This window comes from Bufo gargarizans, chromosome 7 (genome assembly GCF_014858855.1).
Source record: "Bufo gargarizans isolate SCDJY-AF-19 chromosome 7, ASM1485885v1, whole genome shotgun sequence".
NCBI classification, from domain to species: domain Eukaryota; kingdom Metazoa; phylum Chordata; class Amphibia; order Anura; family Bufonidae; genus Bufo; species Bufo gargarizans.
Genome location: NC_058086.1, coordinates 151,770,149 through 151,796,025, shown reverse-complemented (window position 1 = coordinate 151,796,025; position 25,877 = coordinate 151,770,149). Strand labels below are relative to the sequence as shown.

Here is a 25,877-nt window from a genome sequence, read left to right as displayed (position 1 = left end):
AGAACCGACAAGGTAGAGGCCGCAGGAGCGGACTGGGCGGGCCCGGGGGTGAGGCACTGCACACAGAGGGACGTAGGCTGGCCGCATGGGAACTTCCTATTACACACAGAGCAGGCGTAATGAGTGGAAATGGCGGCAGGGGGAGTGGGGGCCTGACCAGAGGAAGACATGATGGCGGTGGTGGAACCTGAAAAGAAGAAGTCAGCCAGAGGCTGCCTACCACGACCAATGGTGCTGTGTCCCAGAAAAAACGAGCGCTGGAGATCCGGAGCGCAGGAGGATATGGCGACGCACGCGACCGCTCAGCCCAGGCACAGAGAAGCCGTTCGGCAGAAGAACCGCCCCCCTAGCAGCCCGCGCTGGCGCTGGATTGGGCGGAAGGAAGAGAGACCTCGGGAGGAACGCCCACAAGGGGAGGGGCAAGAGAGGAAGCCCGGGAAGCGCAGGAGGCGGAGACGACGCCCGCCCACGTGACCGCGGCCTAGGCCGAGCAAAAGCCGCGGCCTCTAGTATGCGCTCCCCATCCTCAGGGCGCAGTCGGACGCAGAGGAAAGCGCCGCCGCCGGCAACCCCCGCCCGCCAGCGCAGGAATAAAACAGACAGCGCCGAGGACAGGCAGAGGAGAGGACACAGCCACCGAGGTAGGAAAGGGCGAAGGCCGAAAATGGCCGTCTTAAAGGAGCCGATCTCCATTAAAAAAGGCTCCAGAAGGGAGACCCCCCTGAGAAGGAGAGTGAAGGAGAGGTGCCCCCCCAAAGGCCCAGCTATACTAGGGGAAGATGGGTTGGGGCTGAAGCTCATACTCACCCTCCGATTAGTTCAGGCGCAGCATGACCACCCCCTCGGCGGACTCAACACGGAACCGTGGGTCCGCCGGAATCCACTGCAGAAGCAGGTCACGTTGGGGACTGGGTGGCTGCAAGGTACCGAGTACGCGCCCGCAGGGGGGCAACTAAGGTGGAACACGATGGAGCCGCCCCTGCTACCTGTAGAGGAAAAAATTAAAAGAAATAAAAATAAAATAAAAAATTAGCAGAAAAAGGACCTGCTAGCAGGTCATGTCTGCCTCCTACGGACACTAGAACTAGACTGACTGAGTTGTTCTGGCTCTAGCAGAGGGGTATAGCCCACCTGGGTGGAGCCAACACTTTTTTGTTTCTAGTGTCAGCCTCCTAGTGGCAGCTGGGCATATACCCATGGTGCTGTGTCCCCCAATGCCACGCACGAGAAAATAACCTGTCCTATTCTTGTCAGTTTTGAGGACAATAGGCAGTTATATTAATGGCTGTGCGAGACGCTCCGCAAATTGCGGAACGCACACGGATGCCATCCGTGTTTTGCGGATCAGCAGTTTGCGGACCTCAAAACACACAACGGTCGTGTGCATGGGCCTTACTCTACTACACCTGCTAGTAGATTTACCATGTAGAAATATCATTTCTACTATAAAACCGTGATTGATCAGATTAGTGATGTCTGACTGCTATTATTTTGAACACAAAACTGTATGTCATGGTACACCTATGGAGTGCCTTATGTTGGACTGACACCCTGTATCCCACTAATCAGCTAGAAGCAGAAGGCTGGAAACTACACGCTGTACAGAACAATCCTCTCCGTACACTGTATAGTTTCCAGCACTGCATCTGCTCGAAACTACTGATCACTGTGTGTGTGGAGTTTTGGACTCCAATCAGATATTGATGACCTGTCTTGAGGCTAGATATGTGGAGTTTAGACAACCCTTTTACCCCTTTCAGGCCCTTGCGATTTTCCGCTTTTGTATTTCCGTTTCTTAGGCTACTTTCACACTAGCGTTCTGCTGACCGCTCGTGAGCTCCGTTTAAAGGAGCTCACGAGCGGAGCAGAACGCTTCCGTCCAGCCCTGATGCAGTCTGAATGGATGCGGATCCGCTCAGACTGCATCAGTCTGGCGGCGTTCAGCCTCCGCTCCGCTCGCCGCGGCACGGCCAGGGGATGCGTCCAGACTTACAATGTAAGTCAATGGGAACGGATCCGCTTGAAGATGACACCATATGGCTCAATCTTCAAGCGGATCCGTCCCCCATTGACTTTACATTAAAAGTCTGAACGGATCCGCTAAGGCTACTTTCGCACTTAGAAATTTTTCTAAGTAATAATGCAGACGGATCCGTACTGAACGGAGCCTCCGTCTGCATTAATATGATCGGATCCGTTCAGAACGGATCCGATCAAACGCAAGTGTGAAAGTAGCCTTACTGTTCTGTTCACAGACATATAAGAGCTTGTTTTTGCAGGACAAGTTGTACTTTCTAAAGACACCATTTAATCTTGCATACAATGTAGTGAAAGCTGGGAAACATTTCAAATCGGGTGAAATTGAAAAAACTAAAATAAAAAAACTAAAATAAAACTACAATTAGACGACGGTTTTATGGGTTTTGTTTTAATGGCACTCTCTATGCAGTAAAATCTACCTTTATCTTCATTCTCCGGGTTGGACCGATTGCAGCAATACCACAATTATACAGCTTTCCTTGTTTGTTTTTTTACAGTGTGTATTATTGTGTTTTAATACATTAAATGTGTGAGGGTTAATTTTTTTTTTGCTGGCCATCAGTAGTTTTTATTTATACCATTTTGCAGTGTGTATGACATTTTGATCATGTTTTATTCATTTTTTGGGAGGTAAAGCAACATAAAATGCCAAATTGGCATTTATTTTTCCATTACAGCATTTGTACGGGATAAATAAGTTTATTTTTGTTTTATTTTTAGTAGGGGGAAAAAAAGAGGTAACTTGAATTGTTTTTTTTTTTTAATGTTTTGGACTTAGACTTGCAATAGTCTCATCGCTACTCCCACAAACTGCAATGAATTACCACTGCATCCTATGAGAGTCTCACGTTCCTATGAAGCCCTCCATAAGAAACTATTGCTATAATAACCTCGGCTCGAAGCGCAGAGAAGCTGTGCAGCGCTCGCAGGTAAAGCCTCTTCGATGCCATGGTCACAACTAACCATGGCATCTGAGGGGTTCGATGTTTGTGATCGGCGTCATCACTGAGCACAGACATTAGCCCTGGGTGTATGCTGTTTAAACCTGCAGAAACCCGGCAGCTATGGAGCCTGCTCAGTGGGCTCCATGTTTAACTGCCAAACTCCTCTGTACATGTATAACGGAGGTCTGGAGGGTGTTAAATATTGGATAGATCTAAAACTGTTAAATGCATTTTAGATAAGTGGCCAGCCCAACATTTTCCCTACTTAACTTTACAATGAAATATCCAGATGCCATACATTACCTGCTCCTCTGCAATTCGAGAAGTATTCTGAAGTTTTAATATAGTCTTGTTAAACGCTCTCTGCATTTCTTCCATTTGTTTTCGATACCTTAAAAAAAAAAAAAAAAAAAAAAATTATTCAATTTCCTCCAATAAAAGTCTGCCCTCCAGTGCTATGGGACTGGAGCCTGCCAAATTCCATTCATTGTCGATACAAGAAACCGTATTCTCACTATCTGAAGAGGACATGTCAGCTCTGCAGGCTGATTCGTATGAGCAGGTGACCATGGAATATGCCGAGACCACCAATGCAAGAATTGGTCTTACCAGGGGCTCTCATTTATGGCTAAAGGAAGAGGGTTTAGGCATCAGCATATACATAAGCAATAGCAAATGGATTTTTCTTACCTCTGACTAAGCTCTTCCAGATAGCGACCACTTAATGACATATTAACCTCAAGGGCTTTAATCCGGTTATTGAGACGCATAAAGACAGACTCCTTTTGGTTGGAACCATGTACTTGATTTCCATTGGTATAACCCAGGTCAGTAGCATTTTGCAGTTCAGCATAGAAATCAGTAGTACTTCTGTGCAGGCTACCACTAATGGAAGCATCTTCAGTAATGTGCTCTTCTTCCCTTTTCTCCGCCGCAGTCAGGCCATCGACAACCTGAGTCATTACAGGCTTCACGGTTTCTTTAGTTTCCACTTCACTTACCACAGTAGACGGGCTAGGCTCTTGAATCTGCAGAGTCTCTGTAGCTTTAATAAGTTTGGCGTAGTCCACCTGTTCCTCCTTGGTGCTCTCCAATACACCTGCTAAGGTACTGTCCTCAATGCTTACAGTTGGCTTCTCGGCGTAAATAAGAGAGTCGCTCGTTTTTAGCTCTGCTGTTTGATTCTGTACAGAATCTGAAGAAATTAAGCTAGGGGTAGGGGTTGTCACCATTTTGTTGACCTCTGAAGGAGGCACATTTGAGGACATGCTTTCGTGTGCTGCCACAGACTGAGAAATGGTCTGGGTGTGACTGGGCTCCAAATGGATGGATTCTATGGTATTAATTCCAGAACTTTCTTGTAGATTGTCTCCAGTATTTATCAGAATGAAATCAGTTGTGGCCTGCTCTGCGATTCTGCTCTCAGATGGTTCGGCTGAGGGCTCAGTGGTACTCGGAGTGGCTAAGGGCTGCTGAGTGGACCGAGAGTCATTTTCCTCCTTTCGTTTGTACTCTGCGGTTTTACTCCGTTGCCTGTGAATGGCCACAACAGCTGAACACCACTTATAGATGTACTCTGAGAAGCTGGACATACAGCAGATGGTGGCCAGTTCCCCGCAGTAAACCTGGGTCTCAAACTCAAACCAGGAGACCTTTTCTTCTTCCTGCTCATCGCTGCCTAAGAGTGTCACTGTTGATGGGCTTGGCTGTTCCTCCTCTTCCTCCTGAACCAGTTGAACAATGGGACTTTCTTTGGGTGTCTCTAGTTCAGGTACAGACACAGTCGAAGGGGCCACACTCTCTTCCTCCAACCTTGAGTGAAAAAATAAAAAAATATTTTTAGGGAAATCGGTTCCTTTTAGAACCACCAATTAACATCCAACTACAAGGGAAAATTATACATTTAATAATCATCTGCCATTAACCCTTTCACAACCGCTTCCCAGGATCTTCATTGTTAAGTGAAGGGTGAAGACAAGAGTAGGAAATAACATCAAGAAGAAAGATCCCCCTGTCCTGCCACCAAGTGGCCACAGGGGATAAACTAAAACAGTAAAGCCTGTATTACACTGCACTAATTTTCGTCAGATAATGGCTAACGAGCGTTTGCATGAACGCCCGTTAGCGATCATCTGGCAGTGTAATACTGCTGCCGATTGACCAATCCAAATCTTTTGACATGTTTAAAAATTATTGGTGTCTAAGCATCTGCCACCGGCAAACCACTATACAGCAAGAGGCCGAGCGATGGTATAACGATCGTTCCTCCCCATGCTGCAGAGGAGATTACTGCATGGAATGGCAGCTGTCTCCACTAGTGAGGAAGGCTTCCCTCCCGACAATCACGTGCTACGTCGGGCTGTGTAGTACACCCTTTTACGGTCATCTGGCGATCTGCACTGCCTTCCAGTGACCACAGGGATGTGATAGCCTTTTTGTCTGAAATCTAAGATTCTGCTTGGCTCACATTTTTACCCGGAAAATATTTTTAGAGGTTACAGTTTGATTGCAAATATTGTGCTTGGAGGCACTTGCACAATGCTCTAGGCGTCTACTTTGAGACAATATATGCAAACACTACACGTAGCAGCACACTGCTCCTTACACAAAGACGCATGCAAACACTGGAAACATGGGAGAAACTGAAATGCATTACTGCTATACTTCTGATACTTGAAAATTTGATGGGTAGCAGAAGGGTTAATTATGGGAAAACTAGTTAAGGCTTGGCTCTTAAAGGGAACCTGTCATCTGGATTTTTTTAATAGAGCTGAGGATATGGGCTGCTAGATCGCCACTAGCACATCCGGAATACCAAGTCCCCATAGGTCCGTGTGCTTTTATTGTCTCAAAAAACAATTTGATAGATATGTAAATTAACCTGAGACGAGTCCTGTCCCCGAGATGAGTCCAGCGTGAAGGAGCCCAGCACCGCCCGGCATCCTCCGAATCTCCTCCTTGCTCCCCGACGTCACAAAGCTAGTGTCGGCATAGTGTTCCTTCCCTGTGCTGGCATTAGCCTCAGGTAACAAACTGCGCATGCGCTAGCTCTCGCATTGCGAGATTACAGCGCTCTAGCTTTGTGAAGTCGGGGAGCAAGGAGGCGATTCGGAGGATGCGGGGCGGTGCTGGGCACCTTCACGCTGGACTCAACTAAGGTTAATTTACATATCTATCAAATTGTTTTTTTTGAGACATTAAAAGCACACAGAGCTATGGGGACTGGATATTGCAGATGTGCTGGCAGCGATCTAGCAGCCCATGTCCTCAGCTCTATACACAAAATCCAGGTGACAGGTTTCCGTTAACTAGAAAACGAGGTGAACACACAAAAAAAAAAAAAAAAAAAAAAAAAAAAAAAAAAAAAAAAACACACACACCACCTGTACCTGCATCTACTGTAACTACAAAAGGCCTTCATGCAGTAATCAGCTCACAACCTTATAAAGGCCACTTACGTAGCGGTAGGAGTTGGTACTTGTTCGGGTGTCTCGGTCATACTGGTGGCTGGAGTTTCTGTGGTAACATTTTGGGGCTTACTCCCATTCAAAACTGAAAATATATAAAAAATAAGTAATCAACTTTATGTTATAAAATTATGTTTACTTGTATCATCTCTTAAAATCAGAGCATTCATTTTAAATCCTAGTACAGGTGAGACCGTGAGTGAACTTGCACGTAAAAATCTTGCCAGGGACCTTAGCACCGGTGTGTTAGTAAATGTGCCTGGTGCCTAGTTAACTGGGACCTCAGGGGCAACTTAACAACATGTCAAGAGGCTGTGGGTTTTTTGGTCACCCATATACCTACTTCTAGTGGGATTAGATCTGTGACTTTTTTTTAAAGCTTGTACGGTATTCTCGTTTTACCATGACTTAATATACAGCATTGGCTTTTTATATATTTGATTGTTTTTTTCTTTTCACTAGAGCCAGTGTCATTATGATACATTACTATCTTCCTGGCGCTCACATAAGCAAGTCCAATTAAGGCATCGGCATCACGGCGGCCTGTAATACATACAGTACACTGAGCACGGTGTATGTCAAGGAGAAATTCTTTCCTGGCAGATTGCAGAATTAAAGGGGTTGCCCACTCCTGTACCACTCCATGCTGATGCCTCCCTAGTCCCCGTTCTTCCTGCTCCATTGAGGACACAACATGGGACTGGCCACAACAGTGGTGTCAACACATCATTGATATGGCCAGTGGTTGGCTGCAGCAGTCTTACGCCATGTTGCGAGAATAACAGAGACTGGCAGGGGAAAAGGGAAGTGGAGGCACGGGGAGGTGGAAAAAAAAACAAAAAAAAAAAAACACAGACAACCCCTTTTAAAGTTCTAGGACATGCACTAAAAACTTACGGGCATAATCCTTAAAGGGGATCATCCAACTCAAATAGTTTTGGGTAGCCTGGACCTGTAGAAGAAGGCACACTTTCCTGCTCCTCGCTGCTTTTAGCACCCTCAGTCCACCTCATGTGTGCAGCTACAGGCAATGACTGGCTGCACTGGAGATGTGTCCAATAAGTGAGCAACAGGAAGCGGGTAAGTATGCTTCTTCCACAGTTTCGGCTGGGGGATGGCTGCCCAAAAGTGTTTTAAAGCCGGACAACCCCTTTAACTGGGTGAAATGTATTGTATAGTGGAAGAAGAATAGTGGACAAGCTTGCAATAGCTCAGATATGTGTTGCCCATCCTATGGTAGGGTTCCTGGCAGTGAATGCACTACCACTCCCGTCACAGTTGGACTTATAGACCTCCTGTTCTTGTGATCGTTGGGGTTGGACCCTCAGGGTTAACACTGATCACCTACCCCGTGGGTAAGCGATAAGTGTTTCTCAAAGGAGAACCCGTTAGACATCCTGACTCAAACGTGACCACCATAGCAGTGATTAGAGGACTACTTGCTCCTACATTGTTTAGCAGTTAGGCCACAAAAGTACAAGTACACGATGCTATGGTACATATAATGCGTACAGCATATCGAGTGTGCGGACATCAACAGAGCGGCAGTGCAGGGAACATGCTATGAGAAGCCCCATCATTTCCTAGATTTGTGGGATGAATTTATGCGAAGGCGATAAAACCATCCATCTCTTACCTGATAACGTTCCACTGCCAATAGCAACGAAACGTCACATAGGAATGAATACCTTCCTTATAGATCCCTTTATACTAAGGTCACGGTAACACTGAAATATAAAGATAAAGCAGCTACCTTTCCCTTCAGCGATTTCTTCCTCTGTGTTCGCCCCCAGCATGTTAGCTGCAAGATTATTCACCATGCTAAGAATGGCATCTGAAGAGAACGCAGGAACACAAGCAAACGTTACTTCACTGCCCTCGGGTATGGAGTCTAGGCTCTGGCAGAAACGCAATAAAAGACGGCGCTCCTAATAGGCCAGAAAATACGCTCCAGGTTACGCCTGCCTTTATTACATATCACCCCTAGGACTACACATACAGCGCACAGTCCTTTCAGTTATGATAATTGATCTCGAGTTATATTTCACTATAATTTATGTATTTTTCCTCAAGTAATGTTTAAATGACACTGATGTGACCACGGCAGCTCAACAAGGCTTTATCTTTGGCGTAGATTAGGAGATCTTAAAGGGGGTTCCATTTTTGTGTAAATAATGATTAAAGGGGTTGTGCCACTAACCATACTTTTCTGCTACGGGATAAATAATCGCTGAGGGTCGGCCCTCTAGACCAGGTGTCCACAAGTGCCGCCAAACTGCGCCATATGAATGGAGTTCAAACTGCCCCAGTGAAACAGCGCTTCCTCAGCTTGTGTAGCCTGCCACCAGTTTCTCATTTGATAGGGTGATAAACCAACCCGCAGTAGCGTATAACTAGGTCGAAACACGGACGTGGGGATTCGTGATTGAGATGCCAGAACAGCACAAGATTAAATTCTATATTTAATTGTCTTAAAGAGGGCCTTTCACTAGAATAAAACTTCTAAACTAACTATACAGACATGTAGAGCAGCACACAGGGATCCCCCTGCACTTACTGTTCTACCTGGAAGATGCTCCGTTCTCCCGTTATAGCCTCCGGTATCTTCATAGTTAGGCTCCACCCAGTGGAACCTGCCGGCGTCTCCTTCTCCCATGCTGTAGCACTGGCCAATCGCAGCGCTCAGCTCATAGCCTGAGAGGCTTTTTTCACTCTCAGGCTATGAGCTGAGTGCTGCGATTGGCCAGCGCTGCAGAATGTCGCAGGGAGGTGGTTCTGGGACCAATGGGTCCGCCTGGGTTCCGGCTACCAGTAGAGTCCAAGTATGGTACAGTTATTTGGTTTCTGTGGGGAGATATGTACATCTCCCCTCCCTGGCATCCCACCACCAAACTATGACCAAAGGCCTGTTCATCGTGGCCACAGGGAGACAAATATGTATCTGGTTTATGTCTGTGATGGAAGGGCAATTCATAATTCCTTATCAATCGCTGGTTCCATGATGTCTGATGATGTTCATTGAACTGGGGAATGGTCTAGACCCCTGCAGAGAGGTTTTTCCTGTTCTATTAGCTGGCTGAATGGAGGTGAGAAATTGTAAACAAAGGTGGCCTGCAAGAAGTTCTCTGCCATTTGTCAGGGCTTTGAAGCAGGGCCCCCCTGTGGAGTTCACTACCTCTGCTATCCGAGAGCAGATGGCTGGAGTGAGTGGAAATATGGCTGACATTGAACAATAATCCATATTCCTCACATAAATATTATATAACCAAGAATATGGTAAGAAAGACGTTTTTGGTTGTTATACATCAATCTAGATGATATGTAGAGTTGTCTGTCATAATGACCAATTGTGCAGAAAAGCGGATCAGATGACATTCAGCGGCTAAGCTCACAGCAACGATGAAAAAGCCCAAAATACACAAAACGGTAGCGATTGTCATTTCCACACGATTACCTTTTCAAATGAACCCTTGCTTGCAGGTGTAGCCATGCGTGAAACACACAATACGTTTTCCTTGACCACCCCTAGAACTGGACTGTATCAATTTAGGAGGACTAGCCAGCGGTCTGTACAGGTCAATATTACTAAAAACTTGCATTACCCACAATATCACAACCCTGGAGCATCTTTTCTTATCACTGTGCTGATCCTCTGTTAGTCCTCCTAAAGACTTATGAATAGACTGACAACTGCGAGTTACCCGACACACTGTACAATTAGTGCCGACAGTGTCAGACTGTGCAGGACACACACTGTTGACAATGGTAATGGGCAGTTGTCAATTTAGTCATAAATATTCTGGAGGAATAACAGAGGATCCACATAGTTATGACAAAAGATGCTCCAGAAGGGTTATGTCATGGAATACGTAAGTAGTTACTAACACAGTTACTAAGTAGTTACTGTGGCGCTCTCACAGCGGTGCGAGTCATGGTCAGTGCTTCTTGACTTTTGAAGGATAACAACCAATTTAGATTCTCTCAAGATGAGCTTTCATACGAATGCATGTTCCAGATAATTGCCGCGTGTAGAGGCACCGGCGCTAGACATAAAATCCTCATTTGTCGGCAGCACAACGCATGTATCTAGGGATGTGTGGCGGTCAAACAAGAAGTTCAGCCCCAATCATTGCTGCATGTAAAAGCAAGCGATGAGTAGGGAATGAGTGTTCATTCCTGATCATTGCCTGCTCTCTCGGCCTGTATAAGAGGGCCTCATGGAGACGCAGCTCTACTAGCAAACACAAAGCCTGCCCACAGATGAGCATTATGGAAGGACAAAGGGGGACAATCAAGACTGGCGTGCTGTACCGATTCCCCCTCACCTCTACACTCTCATATAATTTGGTGCATCTTCCATCTGTGCAAGACAAATCTACGGCAGCTTCCTAGCTCTCATAGATTTAAGTCTTTCTTGATGCCAGAAAAACGGCCTCAAGATAAATGTGGCGAGCCCCCTGCAACCTGCCCACAACACGCCCTCTTTTCTCACCACTTTTGAAAAATGGAATGAAGGAGGAAATAATCGGACATTTTGTTGCACAAATGTCGTGTGACAAAATGTGTGACCTATTTTTTCCACAAAGGTGGCGTAAATAGGTAAGCAAATGTCCCCCATATGGTAGTTGAGTGGCTAAAAAGTGCTTACCTGGTACATAGTGGGGGGGCTTTATTAACCGCCTAAAGACCCAGCCTATTCTGCCTTTGGGGAGACAGGCCCAGTCTTCAAATCTTTACGTGGTAATATCTTTGCAACTATTTAAATATCAAAAGGCATTCGGAATTTGTTTGCGACACACATTGATCAGCGGAGGGTCCAATATCGCCAATCAGATAGTGAGAGGCCACCAATTGTGAATGATTTTTGCAGATTTTCAACATTACCCTGATTTTGCACTTTTTAGAAACTTGTTTTCTAGCCGACTCAAAAGAGCAGCCTCAGAAAAGTAGGTGCTCCCTATGGATATCAGGACTTCCATTTTTTTTTGCACCATTTCAGGTTTGGATAACCTTGGAGGTATCAATAGCCCGAAAAGATCCCATTTTGGAAACTACACATCTCAAGGAATTCATCTAGGGGTACTGTGAGTATTTTTACCCAACAAGCGTTTTGGTCAAAACATTTAAAATTACAATTTTTCAAACTCCTCGGGTTTTCCGGGAGTATTATTTTAATCACTTATCCTCAGAACAGGTCATCAATATCTTTTTTTAAATCAAATCGTTTTTATTGAACCAATAGATGCAGGACATCATAAAAACAATACCGTCTTTCCTCACTGAATCCACCATGTGGAATCGATATACAGCAGTTTCCATATAAATACCAACACACATTTATACCAGGCATCTGTATACAGCGTGTACACTTGTAGAATCAAATAGTGAGACAAAAATTTGTATACGTCCTTACAATCCCCAAGACCCCTACCAACTTCCCACCCCCCCCCCTTCCCTAACCCCTCCCCACCCTATCAACTAGTCATGAACCATCCAAGGCCCATATAACCACATGAGTATGAGATAACCAGTCACTCCACAATTTATCAAATTTCTGAGGACACCCTCTCTTCACATACACCCCTTTTTCCAGTATCAGCATGTCATGCACCTTCCGTTCAAACTCTTCCAGTGTGGGCGGGCTTCCCTGGATCCACCTCATAGCCACCAACTTCCTGGCCACATATAACAACCTCCCCACAGCTACCTTAACCGATTCGGTCCCTCCAATTTCAGACACATACACCTTGGGGTCATTTTGAATTTGCAAAGTCATTTTACTGTTAATCATATTCCTGTAAATACCCAAATCATCCCAATAAATACCAATAACTGGACAAGACCACAGCATATGCAACAAATCCGCACCATCTTCCATACACTTTGGACACTTATCATCAGGTCATCAATATCTGATTGGTCAGGGGCCAACTCTCAGCACCCCCAGATCAGCTGTTTGAAGAGGCAGCAGCGATCTTCCTAGGACAGTGACATCACATTCATTGGTTACATGGCCTATGTACAGCTTAATCCCATTCAAGTGACTGTGCCTGGGCTGCAATACCAATGATGGACGGTGCTGTGCTCACAGGAGCTCTGCGGCCTCTTCAAACAGCTTATTGGTGGGGGGCTGGCCTCCACCGATCAGATATTATCGATATATCCCGATGGCAGGTCATCAATATTCTACTCCTACTCTACTCCTTCAGGGGAAAACCCCTGAAACAGGAGAAAAAGCACCCAAAGTGATATGCATTTTCTCTGGAGTACGGCAATATATCTCATGTGTGGGCACACGATAGGATCAGAAGGGAAGGAACGTCATTAAGCTGGTGGATCAACTTTGTTGAAATGATTTTCTAAGAGCCAGAAAACTTTTTTTTTATATTTTTATGTACTGAGCTATGAGGGCTTGTTTGTGTGGGAAGAGCTGGCAATATAATTATGCTGTAAATGTATAGCTGGTGTGGGAAGGTATTAGCAGCTATGCTGTACATTTACAGCATGGTGTGGGAGGGGGGTTAAACTAGTGTAGGAGAAAACATAGTACTTGCAAAGTAAGCGATCACACCTCCTATTTCATTTTGAAAATGAGGGCTGGAATCAATAGGTTATTATGGGCAAAAATTCCTCCCTTTTCCCTACACTAGTTTTGAGAAAACTTCCCCACTTAGACAAGAGCCCTTTTACACAGGCCAATGATCGGGAATGAACAACGCTCGTTCTTCATCACTGCCCTGTGTACATATACTTTGCGTTATGCAGCACAGTGCCACGTGTGGACAGGGGACATGACCATGAACTCTATATGGGAAGATAAATGATTGCTTTACCCCATATTAGAGTGGTTCCATGTAAGTGTGTTTAACTAGTGCTGATCAACATGCTGTTATCGCCATGCAGAGCATCTTTACTTTTACACGGGGCGACGCAGCAAGTCATTATCGGGAACGATAACCGTTTTCTCATTACAGTAGGTGAAAGCTGCATTTACATGCAGCAATCGCTTCCGCAGAATGAGGACAAGCATTTGCTAGAGTGATCACTCGTCTCCATACACATTCATCATTTCGGGTCAGTAGATCGCGGTTTCGACTGCATGATGTGCTGCCCAGAAACAATTAGGTGTCTGCACCAGCAATTCTTCACCCCATGAATGAGCGTTTGAAGAGCGGACACATCTAAAAAGGGAGATGAGACTTAAGCTGGCCGTACACATTAAATGCAGATTTCGATGGGACAAACCGACCATCTAATGTTGGTCACCCCAGACATCAGATTCTGGGGAAGACAAGGATCAGGCAGAGAGATTTCGACATTGTCAATTCTTGTGCTCTTGGTAAACCGCTGCCAGAGGCTTCCTCCCCCTCATTCCACTGAGAACATATGCTTGCTTGGGCAAGTCGAGCAGGCCTGTCTATGGGGGGGGGGGGGGGGGGGGGGGGGGGGGGGGGGGGGAATCAGGAGCTATCTAATGTGTATGGCGGGCCTTATGAATCCCCCAATGTCAGGGCAGTCCTATCACAGCAGGATTACCACTTGAACTGTATATATTGCAATCTACCCCGTCTTGTACAGACACAATAATTTGGATAAACCTGATTATTTCCTTATTTTGCAGATTGTGCCACTCACTTGTAGCAGAGCCGAGAAGATTCTTTGATGATGATTTGTCATCTCTCGTGTTGTAATCCATTGGGTAATCTGGAAGTCAGAGTGAGAATTACATACAGACATATTTCATATTCAATCTTTATCTGGCCAGAAAGGCGCTGGCTGCGTGCTGCCTCTAAATCGCCCAAGGTCTACCTGCTGAATTACTGCAGTGTACACTTATTGTATTGTTTCAGTCATTTCGTTGGACATTCACCCGCCCCATCTGCTGTGGACAAAGATTTTTCAGACCTTTGGCCCAGATGCAGAGAAAGGCAAGCCTTGGGATATTATATGTCACATTCAACTCTGAAGGAAAGGCATAGAACAAAAGATTCCTTCATTTTATTATCAGACTGAAGCCATCACTGAAGACACTAGATTGCTACTGTAGTGCTGTATTGGGTAAAATGTCTAAATTCCCTCCCTTGTAGGTATGTCGCCTGTATGGACACAGGTTACATATCAGATGGTTCTTCAAAACCAGATTGCAGAGTTCAGTTGCAAGAAGGACGCTTAGAAATTTAAAGGGGAGAAATGTCGTGTGGATACTAAGCAGGCGCATGATGGGATAAGTCACTAACAGTTACCTCGGGCACCGCTCATCTAAAGGGAAACCGTTCAGAACGAAGCCGCCCGATCCCTGCACCCTACTCCTTAACACATGGACATTCTGCGATACGTGAAATGGTTTATGGCTGCTGCTATGTAACCTGGCTACGTATAGACTCCATTTCTGTTGCTGGAATTGCATATTTTGTTTGCACCTAAATCTAAGATTATTTTTAAATGTTAATGTAGTCTGTGCTATGGACTGAGATGTACAAGGTTGCCTTGGGCCCGTTCCATCAAGCCATACATAAAATATATTCAGGGCTGCTGGTATTAGACTATTCCTTGCCATTACAAACTACGTTATGAGCAATTGCAGGGACCAACAAATGTTGTAAGACAAGTGTAACATTATTTTTTTTATGAGAGATTAAATTACCTTCATCTTCATCATAAATATCTGGGCGTTCCAAGTGATATTGGGAGTCAACTTCTTCATATTCCTCTACCATGCTGGTGCCAAAAACCCTAAGAGACAAAGGGAACAATACAAAATTAATCTGAGGAACTTAATGGAGGTGCTGCAACTATTATTTAAGATGCCTAGAAAAAAATATATCACAAGCAAATCAATATGAATAAAACCAAAGAAATAAAACTACACCTCAGTATACAGACTGCACAGAGATATGGGATGGATTAGACCTTGAACTTCCAGAGGTCATCAAATATAAGATCGTCTGGGGTCCAATCAGCTAGTTCTGGTGCATCAAGACTCCCATCTGCTTCTCAGTCAGAAAACCATTTTGAAATAAAAAAGGGTTTCAGCATCTGACAGACTCTTCGACAACCACTTTGAGGGTAGGGCAACAGGGCACGAGTTTGAGGTGGACAAACAGTGTGGATATTGCAGCTGATCCATGGTCAAATCAGTGACTTGCACGTTTGTCGTGGATGCTGCTTTGGATTCAAAGTCCGCACCATCAATTTACACATCTCTCTCTAGAACTGGGCCTCCAAAGCGAAGGGGATCGCACCACACATGTGTGGCGTGCTCTCCATTCACCTGTATGGAAGCTCCAGAAACAGCATAGTCGATGCTCGGCTATTTTCAGCAGTCCCACAGAAGCAGAGGGTGGCTGTGCTTGCGTAGTGCGCCCTTATTCACTTAGGTGGCCCCGTTCTAGAGATCCATATGGGTCCCAGAGGTGGGACCGCACCTAAAGGACATTGGTGGCATATCCTAGCAATAACACCAAAGTGCAAGATGGACCAACCCCTTCAAGAATCTCATCCAATTTGCTGGCACTGTAAAGCCCTGTGGGAGTGCAGCACTGAAATCTGCAGTGTTTCAATCCTTTTTGGATGTACCCTAATGGGGTTGTTGCAAAAACGTATGCGACTGTTCCATTCATCTGACTAGTCAGAAATCTATATACATGCTAGCCAACCCCCGTTAGATGTGAGGAAGAGATTTTCAGTCAAAAGTTTCTGCAACAATCTGCCATGAGCCAGTATACCCTTAAAGGGGTAGTGCAGGGGTTTTATATAGACCTCAGGATAGGTCATCAATATCTGATTGACACACGGCACCCCCGCCGATCAGCTGTTTGAAAAGGAGGAGGTGCTCCATGTGAGCGCTGCTTTCTCTTCATTAGGGCTCATCCAGAGGGCTGTATGCTGTCTGCAAAAATGCCGATCCGTTTTTTTGCGGCTTAGATGATGTCCCATTCATTTCTATGGGGCCCTTTATTAACCACTTAAGGACCACAGGTTTATACCCCCCTAGTGACCAGGCCCTTTTTTACAAATCGGCACTCCACAACTTTAGCGGTTTATTGCTCGGTCATGCAACTTACCACCCAAATTAATTTTACCTCCTTTTCTTCTCACTAATAGAGCTTTCATTTGGTGGTATTTCATTGCTGCTGACATTTTTACTTTTTTTGTTATTAATCGAAATTTAACGATTTTTTTTGCAAAAAAATGACATTTTTCACTTTCAGTTGTAAAATTTTGCAAAAAAAAAAAACGACATCCATATATAAATTTTTCGCTAAATTTATTGTTCTACATGTCTTTGATTAAAAAAAAAAATGTTTGGGTAAAAAAAAAAATGGTTTGGGTAAAAGTTATAGCATTTACAAACTATGGTACAAAAATGTGAATTTCCGCTTTTTGAAGCAGCTCTGACTTTCTGAGCACCTGTCATGTTTCCTGAGGTTCTACAATGCCCAGACAGTACAAACACCCCACAAATGACCCCATTTCGGAAAGTAGACACCCTAAGGTATTCGCTGATGGGCATAGTGAGTTCATAGAACTTTTTATTTTTTGTCACAAGTTAGCGGAAAATGATTTATTATTATTATTATTTTTTTCTTACAAAGTCTCATATTCCACTAACTTGTGACAAAAAATAAAAACTTCCATGAACTCACTATGCCCATCACGAAATACCTTGGGGTGTCTTCTTTCCAAAATGGGGTCACTTGTGGGGTAGTTATACTGCCCTGGCATTCTAGGGGCCCTAATGTGTGGTTAGTAGTTTGAAATCAAAATGTGTAAAAAATGGCCTGTGAAATCCGAAAGGTGCTCTTTGGAATGTGTGCCCCTTTGCCCACCTAGGCGGCAAAAAAGTGACACACATCTGGTATCGCCGTACTCAGGAGAAGTTGGGGAATGTGTTTTGGGGTGTCATTTTACATATACCCATGCTGGGTGAGAGAAATATCTTGGCAAAAGACAACTTTTCCCATTTTTTTATACACAGTTGGCATTTGACCAAGATATTTATATCACCCAGCATGGGTATATGTAAAATGACACCCCAAAACACATTGCCCAACTTCTCCTGAGTACGGCGATACCAGATGTGTGACACTTTTTTGCAGCCAAGGTGGGCAAAGGGGCACATATTCCAAAGTGCACCTTTAGGATTTCACCGGCCATTTTTTACAGATTTTGATTTCAAACTACTAACCACACATTAGGGCCCCTAAATTGCCAGGGCAGTATAACTACCCCACAAGTGACCCCATTTTGGAAAGAAGACACCCCAAAGTATTACGTGAGAGGCATGGCGAGTTCCTAGAATTTTTTATTTTTTGTCACAAGTTAGTGGAATATGAGACTTTGTAAGGAAAAAATAAATAAAAAAAAATCATTTTCCGCTAACTTGTGACAAAAAAAAAAAAATTCTAGGAACTCGCCATGCCCCTCACGGAATACCTTGGGGTGTCTTCTTTCCAAAATGGGGTCACTTGTGGGGTAGTTATACTGCCCTGGCATTCTAGGGGCCCTAATGTGTGGTAAGTAGTTTGAAATCAAAATGTGTAAAAAAGGACCTGTGAAATCTGAAAGGTGCTCTTTGGAATGTGTGCCCATTTGCCCACCTAGGCGGCAAAAAAGTGACACACATCTGGTATCGCCGTACTCAGGATAAGTTGGGGAATGTGTTTTGGGGTGTCATTTTACATATACCCATGCTGGGTGAGAGAAATATCTTGGCAAAAGACAATTTTTCCCATTTTTTTATACAAAGTTGGCATTTGACCAAGATATTTATCTCACCCAGCATGGGTATATGTAAAATGACACCCCAAAACACATTGCCCAACTTCTCCTGAGTACGGCGATACCAGATGTGTGACACTTTTTTGCAGCCTAGATGCGCAAAGCGGCCCAAATTCCTTTTAGGAGGGCATTTTTAGACATTTGGATCCCAGACTTCTTCTCACGCTTTCGGGCCCCTAACATGCCAGGGCAGTATAAATACCCCACATGTGACCCCATTTTGGAAAGAAGACACCCTAAGGTATTCAATGAGGGGCCTGGCGAGTTCATAGAATTTTTTTTTTTTTGGCACAAGTTAGCGGAAATTGATTTTTTTTTGTATTTTCTCACAAAGTCTCCCTTTCCGCTAACTTGGGACAAAAATTTCAATCTTTCATGGACTCAATATGCCCCTCATGGAATACCTTGGGGTGTCTTCGTTCCAGAATGGGGTCACATGTGGGGTACTTGTACTGCCCTGGCATTTTAGCGGCCCTACAGCGTCAGAAGAAGTCTGGAATATAAATGTCTAAAAAAATTTACGCATTTGGATTCCGTGAGGGGTATGGCGAGTTCATGTGAGATTTTATTTTTTGACACAAGTTAGTGGAATATGAGACTTAGTAAGAAAAAACAAAAACAAACAAAAACTTTCCGCTAACTTGGGCCCAAAAAAATGTCTAAATGGTGCCTTACAGGGGGTGATCAATGACAGGGGGGTGATCAGGGAATCTATATGGGGTGATCACCCCCCGGTCATTGATCACACCCCTGTCATTGATCACCCCCCTGTAAGGCTCCATTCAGACGTCCGTATGATTTTTTACGGATCCACGGATACATGGATCGGATCCGCAAAACACATGCGGACGTCTGAATGGAGCCTTACAGGGGGGTGATCAATGACAGAGGGGTGATCACCCATATAGACTCCCTGATCACCCCCCTGTAAGGCTCCATTCAGACGTCCGTATGATTTTTTACGGATCCATGGATCGGATCCGCAAAACACATGCGGACGTCTGAATGGAGCCTTACAGGGGGGTGATCAATGACAGGGGTGATCAGGGTAATCAGGGAGTGTATATGGGGTGATCACCCCCCTGTCACTGATCACCCCCCTGTAAGGCTCCATTCAGACGTCTGTATGCGTTTTGCGGATCCGATCCATGTATCCGTGGATCCGTAAAAATCATACGGACGTCTGAATGGAGCCTTACAGGGGGGGTGATCAATGACGGAGGTGATCAGGGAGTCTATATGGGTGATCACTCCTCTGTCATTGATCACCCCCCTGTAAGGCTCCATTCAGATGTCCGCATGTGTTTTGCGGATCCGATCCATGTATCAGTGGATCCGTAAAAATCATACGGACGTCTGAATGGAGCCTTACAGGGGGGTGATCAATGACAGGGAAGTGATCAGGAAGTCTATATGCGTGATCACCCCCTTGTCATTGATCACCCCCCTGTAAGGCTCCATTCAGACGTCCGTATGCGTTTTGCGGATCCGATCCATGTATCCGTGGATCCGTAAAAATCATACGGACCTCTGAATGGAGCCTGACAGGGGGGTGATCAATGACAGGGGGGTGATCAATGACAGGGGGGTGATCAATGACAGGGGGGTGATCAATGACAGGGGGGTGATCAATGACAGGGGGGTGATCAGGGAGTCTATATGGGCTGATCAGTGGTTTATAAAGGGTTAATAAGTGACGGGGGGGGGGGGGGGGGGTGTAGTGTAGTGTAGTGGTGTTTGGTGCTACTTTAGTGAGCTGCCTGAGTCCTCTGGTGTTCGATCCTAACAAAAGGGACCACCAGAGGACCAGGTAGCAGGTATATTAGACGCTGTTATCAAAACAGCGTCTAATATACCTGTTAGGGGTTAAAAAAATCACATCTCCAGCCTGCCAGCGAGCGATCGCTGCTGGCAGGCTGGAGATCCACTCGCTTACCTCCCGTTCCTGTGCGCGCGTTCACAGGAAATCTCGGCTCACGCGAGATGACGCCTATTGGCGTTAGTGTGACCTGGGAGAGCCGCCGCGATGACGCCTTTCGGCGTTAGCGTGGCGGCAAGCGGTTAACATTGCACTGCTCAGCTAAAAAAAAATGAAACATGTCCTATACTTGTCAGTGAAAATCAGGACGTGGCTATTTAAGTCTATGGATCAGCAAAAAAACTGAATGCAATCAGTTTTTTTGGGGGACATGCTGAACTGCATTTTTGCGGACAGCATACGGCCGTCTGAACGAGCCTTTACACTATGTGTCTTCTCCATTGCAGCGGTGATGCAGTGTAATTACAAGTAGTCGCTTCATTCAGTAAATGGAGCGAATATTTGTGATTACACTGCACTTCCGAGACGACACACATTGTAATGAAAAGGAGGCATTGCTTGCATGGAGCGCTGCCTTCTCTTCAAACAGCTGTTCTGCAGGGGTGCTGGGTGTCCGACCCTCGCCGATCAGATACTGATGACCTTTCCTGACGACAGGTCATCAATATAAAAAAAACCTGCACAAACCCTTTAATCCATTTCCACTTTACTTGTTTGGACCGAAAGACTGCCTTATGGAATTATTGTAACATATTCATGGATAAAAATACTTAGAATTTCACATTACCTTATGAGACTTAACGGGCAAAAATGTTCAGATCCAAAATGCGATATAAGCTCCACCTAAATAACAAAACAAAAAAAAAACAAAAAAAAAGTCAGTTGAAACCATAAAGAGTATTCCGAGGAGCCGACGCTCAGTGCGCTTAATTAATGACACCTAGAAGCAAGTGGATCGGTGCTAGTGATCAGATATTGCACATCTAGTCATGCATTCATCTGCTGTGCATAAAACATTCAGAGGAGGTTGCTAACCTTTATGTACTTGATGAACATCTGAAGCAACGAGGAAAGAAAGAAAAACAAGTGTCAGTACAGAAACACAGTACATGCGACAAGCCATATCATCTAAGAAATCAGCATATAAATGAAGACCATTCAAAGCACAAGAAGAAAGAAGAAATAAAGTTGTAGTATTGTGGAGGCCCCTCTACACACAGTAATAAAAATGTAATATATAAAAAATAACAGTGCTAAAAGGGGGCCATACACCTTAGAGAAATGCTGGCCAAAACCACCAATCTCGGTGGGACAGCAAGTGTTGGAGGACAGAAGGATCAGGCAATTAGAATTCAACATGTCCAATCCCTTTCTTCCCAGGAACACTCTGCAGGATCAGGTGGTGGGATGTAGATGTGTATGGCCAGCTATAGGGTCTGTTTACATTTCGTTTTCAGATATGGTGGAGGTAAAGGCAAAACCGGGGACGTGCTGATTGTTGTCCTATCACTGCTGAAGCCAGTCATTGGGTGCAGCAGAGCACATGACATCACTTGAACCCAGAAACGTCTTTTATTAAAGTCAATGGTTGGACCCTGACAAATCGGAGGAAACCACTTTTTTTTTTTTTTTTTTTTTAAATCAAAGTTTAACTTCGCAATATAATAACCAATAAGCCTTGGGTGTATGTAATAAATTAACGTAAAGCGATTGATAAAAAGGCAAGAAAGTGAAGGACTGAATTAATCTTCTCAGCAGGGTTAATCATTAATTTGATGCTAATACTCTAAGAAACCACAACTTGGTAACAGGATATACATCCTGCTGATTGTTCTGCTTAAGCAAATACATTAGAGGAACAAATGACAATACGTTCTGTAATCAAACAAATGAAGAACAATTGTGGGATCACAAGACGTGTAACCTATGTGACATAGAAAACCTCTGAGGAGGCATATGCACCTTTACATTAAAAAAAAAGAAAATGCAGCCCAAAAAATTGGTGCACCATGCAATGGAGAAACTGTATAATGAGAGGAAAAAATAAAATAAAAAAAATCAAATATATGAGGTTAAATAGCAGACAATGACTGCTACAAATGATATAGGGGCCTGATCTCACATCTGAACCAACGTCGGATATGGGGATCTGAACCAACGTCGGATATGGGGATCTGAACCAACGTCGGATATGGGGATCTGAACCAACGTCGGATATGGGGATCTGAACCAACGTCGGATATGGGGATCTGAACCAACGTCGGATATGGGGATCTGAACCAACGTCGGATATGGGGATCTGAACCAACGTCGGATATGGGGATCTGAACCAACGTCGGATATGGGGATCTGAACCAACGTCGGATATGGGGATCTGAACCAACGTCGGATATGGGGATCTGAACCAACGTCGGATATGGGGATCTGAACCAACGTCGGATATGGGGATCTGAACCAACGTCGGATATGGGGATCTGAACCAACGTCTGATATGGGGATCTGAACCAACGTCGGATATGGGGATCTGAACCAACGTCGGATATGGGGATCTGAACCAACGTCGGATATGGGGATCTGAACCAACGTCGGATATGGGGATCTGAACCAACGTCGGATATGGGGATCTGACATTGGGATCTGACATTGGGGTCTAATCTGAGGTTTGATATGGGGGTCTGATCCGAGGTCTGTTCTGAGCTCTGATGAGAAATTTATTTTTATTTTATTTTCCTCTCTAAAACCCAGGTGCGTCTTATCAGGTGAGTTTTATAAAGGGAAAAATATGGTGTACTTGTCATCCAAAGCAAATTCCACTAAACCTGTTTAATCTAAAAAAAAAAATTAAGGCCAAAGCCACCAAACCCTCAGTTCCCTCAGCTGGCTTGTGATATACCACTCAAAGATTTCTTGATGAACATTCCACCAGTTCAAAAAAAGATCTGGCTCGTATGCACCAAGGGCGACCGGCCTGCTTTTCGCAAAAGATTTTATGCCTCCAGGTGCTACCTCTTAATTAGGGTCCTCGCCCACCGTCACCCTTTTCATCACTGCAGTGTACAGTTATTGGAACGTTTCAGCCATTTCTTTGGACGTTCACCCGCCCCATCTGTTGTGGACAAAGATTTTACAGTCCTTTGTCTCAGATGCAGAGAAATGCAAGCCTCAGGATATTATGTCATATTCATTTCTCAAGGAAGAGATCAGAACAGAAGCTCCTTTCATTTTATTATTGGACTGAACCCATTATACACTTTAGTGAGGGTCACGAGGTCCCTTCTAAGTAAAGCTACAGAAACAGGACTTTTGTATTAAATGGATTTCAACATCAATGTGGAAATATGCAATGATATTGGCATGGTGAGCCGAGCATCTAATGTATATGGGGGGGGGGGGGTGTAAAGGAAGCGCTCAGAAGGGTCAGGCAACAGCTTGTTTCCCCTCTACATATTAAGAACACCTGCATGCTTGACCTAGCTTAGCATGCATGTGTAACAACAAGGGGGGGGGGGGGGGGGGCAAAAGAGCTTGGCCAAACAAGTAACCGCCTAACAGCTATGCACAATGTATGGCCAGCTTTAATCACAAGATCAGAACAGGGAGCATCCTGCTGGCTCTCTCTGCATTCTGGCATTGTCAGAAGTTTGGAAATCTCCATCCGACCCCATTAACTATAATGGAGACCGGACGATTCTCTGATTATTTGCTAGGTTGCAGCTGGATCTCAGCCGGTCTCCATAATAGTTAATGGGGCCACACAGAGACTTAGACTTCCGGCAATGCCGGGAGATGAAGCAAGCTGTTCTCTGCCAAAACAGATCTCAAGCGCTAGTGTGAAACTAGCCTTATGATACAGTCAAATAGGACACCAGAAACAGATTCCCTGTCACCTGGATCAACCCTACCTTACCAAGCATATAGCCTGGTAGGGTTGATCCAGCTGATTAAAACAATACCTTTTTTATGCCCGTTGGTACTATGGTTCCAGAGAAATATGAACTTTTAAAATTACGCAAATGAGCCATTCGAGCACTAGGAGCCGGGCTTATACAAATTGAAGACAGCTCCAGCGACACCCCTGGTGCTCAACTATAATGCCCCTCTGCTTTTAATCAAGCCCCCCCTTTCCATTAGATTGACAGCGCTAGACCTCTCTGGTATCCCGCGCCTGTGCACTTCATCTTCATCCAAACAAGCGAACATGTGCAATGCTCATGCGCCGTCAAGTCATTTCACCCGGAAGAGGCGGCGCGGGCTACTTCACAGCCCCCCGGGCCTCCACTTCCAGGTGCGGTGACATGACGGCACATGCGCACTTTTACATCTTCTCTGTCGGGATGCGACACCAAAAATATTTTGCAGTTTTCAAACCAGCACCTTGATCTGAATATTTTTGTAATTGCATGTAATTAAAAAAATAATAATTGGTATAGCCGCTGAGTTTTTCAATACAATGTGTCTGTTTAGCGCCACCTGCTGGATGCTCTTTTCCTTACTTCTCTGTCAACCTCGCTGAGGTAGACACACATGCTCAGTTCCACCCTTCAACTACCTCCTGAGCTATGATTGGGAGAGCGCTGCACCAAAAAGGACACGCCCCCCGAGCTGCCAGCTCAATATAAATCTAGCAGAGCAACTGGAGCAATGAATGGGGAGATCTCTGGATTTGATGTGGATTTTCATCCATTGAAAAAGAAAGAAATCCTCAAAAAAAAAAAAAAAATAATAATTATTGTACAAAGAATTAACATGTTGCAGATTTATTTTCAAAATCCATACAGCAGGTGAATTTTTGCAGAAAAGGACTAATCTCATTAACTTTGCTGGTACTGTATTATGCTGAAGTTTTTCCGACCGAGAATCTGTACTGAAAAATCACGCGTAATCCGCAAGGTGTACAGGTAGCCTAACAGGGTTTGTTCCATCGTTCAGGACCTTGGCCGTCATTGGTGTCCAAAGCTTGGGGGCGTTTTGCTACCAGGAGAAATATCATGGTGGCCTTGTATTATGTGGTGGCTTTTTTGAATGGCTGCATACTTCCACATTTCCAGGTAGGGTTGATATCACAGTGAGATCTCAAAAGGTTTTGATCGGGGGGATCCAAGCGCCAAGACCACTGCAGATCACTAAAATGAGGAGTTAGAAGTGCTCACTGAAGTGAAGACGGCCTCGCAAACTTTCCACTTAGGCCGCCTTCAGCAGCAAGGAAAGACCGCGTCCAGTGAGCGCTTCTAATGCCTCAGCGCCCAGAGACCCACTGATCAACACCTCTCAGACATATCAAAAGTGGATGTAAAATATTGTTACCCTTTACATTTTAGTTATAGATCGAGAGCTGTAATAGAAGAAGTGCAATCAGGTGTCTGAAAAGCCAAAACCTGCAAAACACTACAACTTCATCAGATTGGCTACAAGTCGGCCAGATAGTGTTAGACAGAAAAACAGCGGTTTTCAGGAGCGGCAGCCTGTGTACAAGTAGATTGTTACCAGGCAGAAAAGTATTCATTGAAATCCACATTGAAAATCTTACATAGATGAAGGTGTATAGAAGTATAGAAAAAGCTACTAAAAGACAGTCACATATCCGCAGTCTCAAGATGCACACGAAAACATGTAATATAAAGGGGTGCGGGGCTGGCGGTATATCCAGGAGTAATGTAATAAAGTTCTGAGCGGGAAGAGAATTTCATGCAGCCGTTTTATGCCTCTAGGTAAAGGGTAAAGGTATGCAGCAACTCCTTGAAGTTATGCAAGAATATCTATAATTCTGCTGTAAAAACAACCGTGCACAATAAATTCCAGCTTTAATTGCACATGGACCTTACAGTA

General features: G+C 44.7%; 1 protein-coding gene across 3 annotated transcripts in view; it reads right to left on the bottom strand.

Moving 5' to 3' along the window:
* Positions 1-25,877, bottom strand: part of SUCO (SUN domain containing ossification factor) — a 91,966-nt gene that overhangs the window by 18,589 nt on the left and 47,500 nt on the right. For 2 of the 3 annotated variants that reach the window (XM_044300557.1, XM_044300559.1), the window contains 8 exons: positions 21,087-21,107; positions 20,839-20,894; positions 15,096-15,184; positions 14,087-14,155; positions 8,205-8,285; positions 6,443-6,536; positions 3,675-4,796; positions 3,288-3,375 (listed from right to left, as the gene is read on the bottom strand). In XM_044300557.1, the coding sequence (XP_044156492.1) occupies positions 3,288-3,375; positions 3,675-4,796; positions 6,443-6,536; positions 8,205-8,285; positions 14,087-14,155; positions 15,096-15,184; positions 20,839-20,894; positions 21,087-21,107 (1,620 nt within the window). The remainder of the gene's footprint in view (positions 1-3,287; positions 3,376-3,674; positions 4,797-6,442; positions 6,537-8,204; positions 8,286-14,086; positions 14,156-15,095; positions 15,185-20,838; positions 20,895-21,086; positions 21,108-25,877) is intronic. The other variant, XM_044300558.1, reaches the window with a different exon arrangement.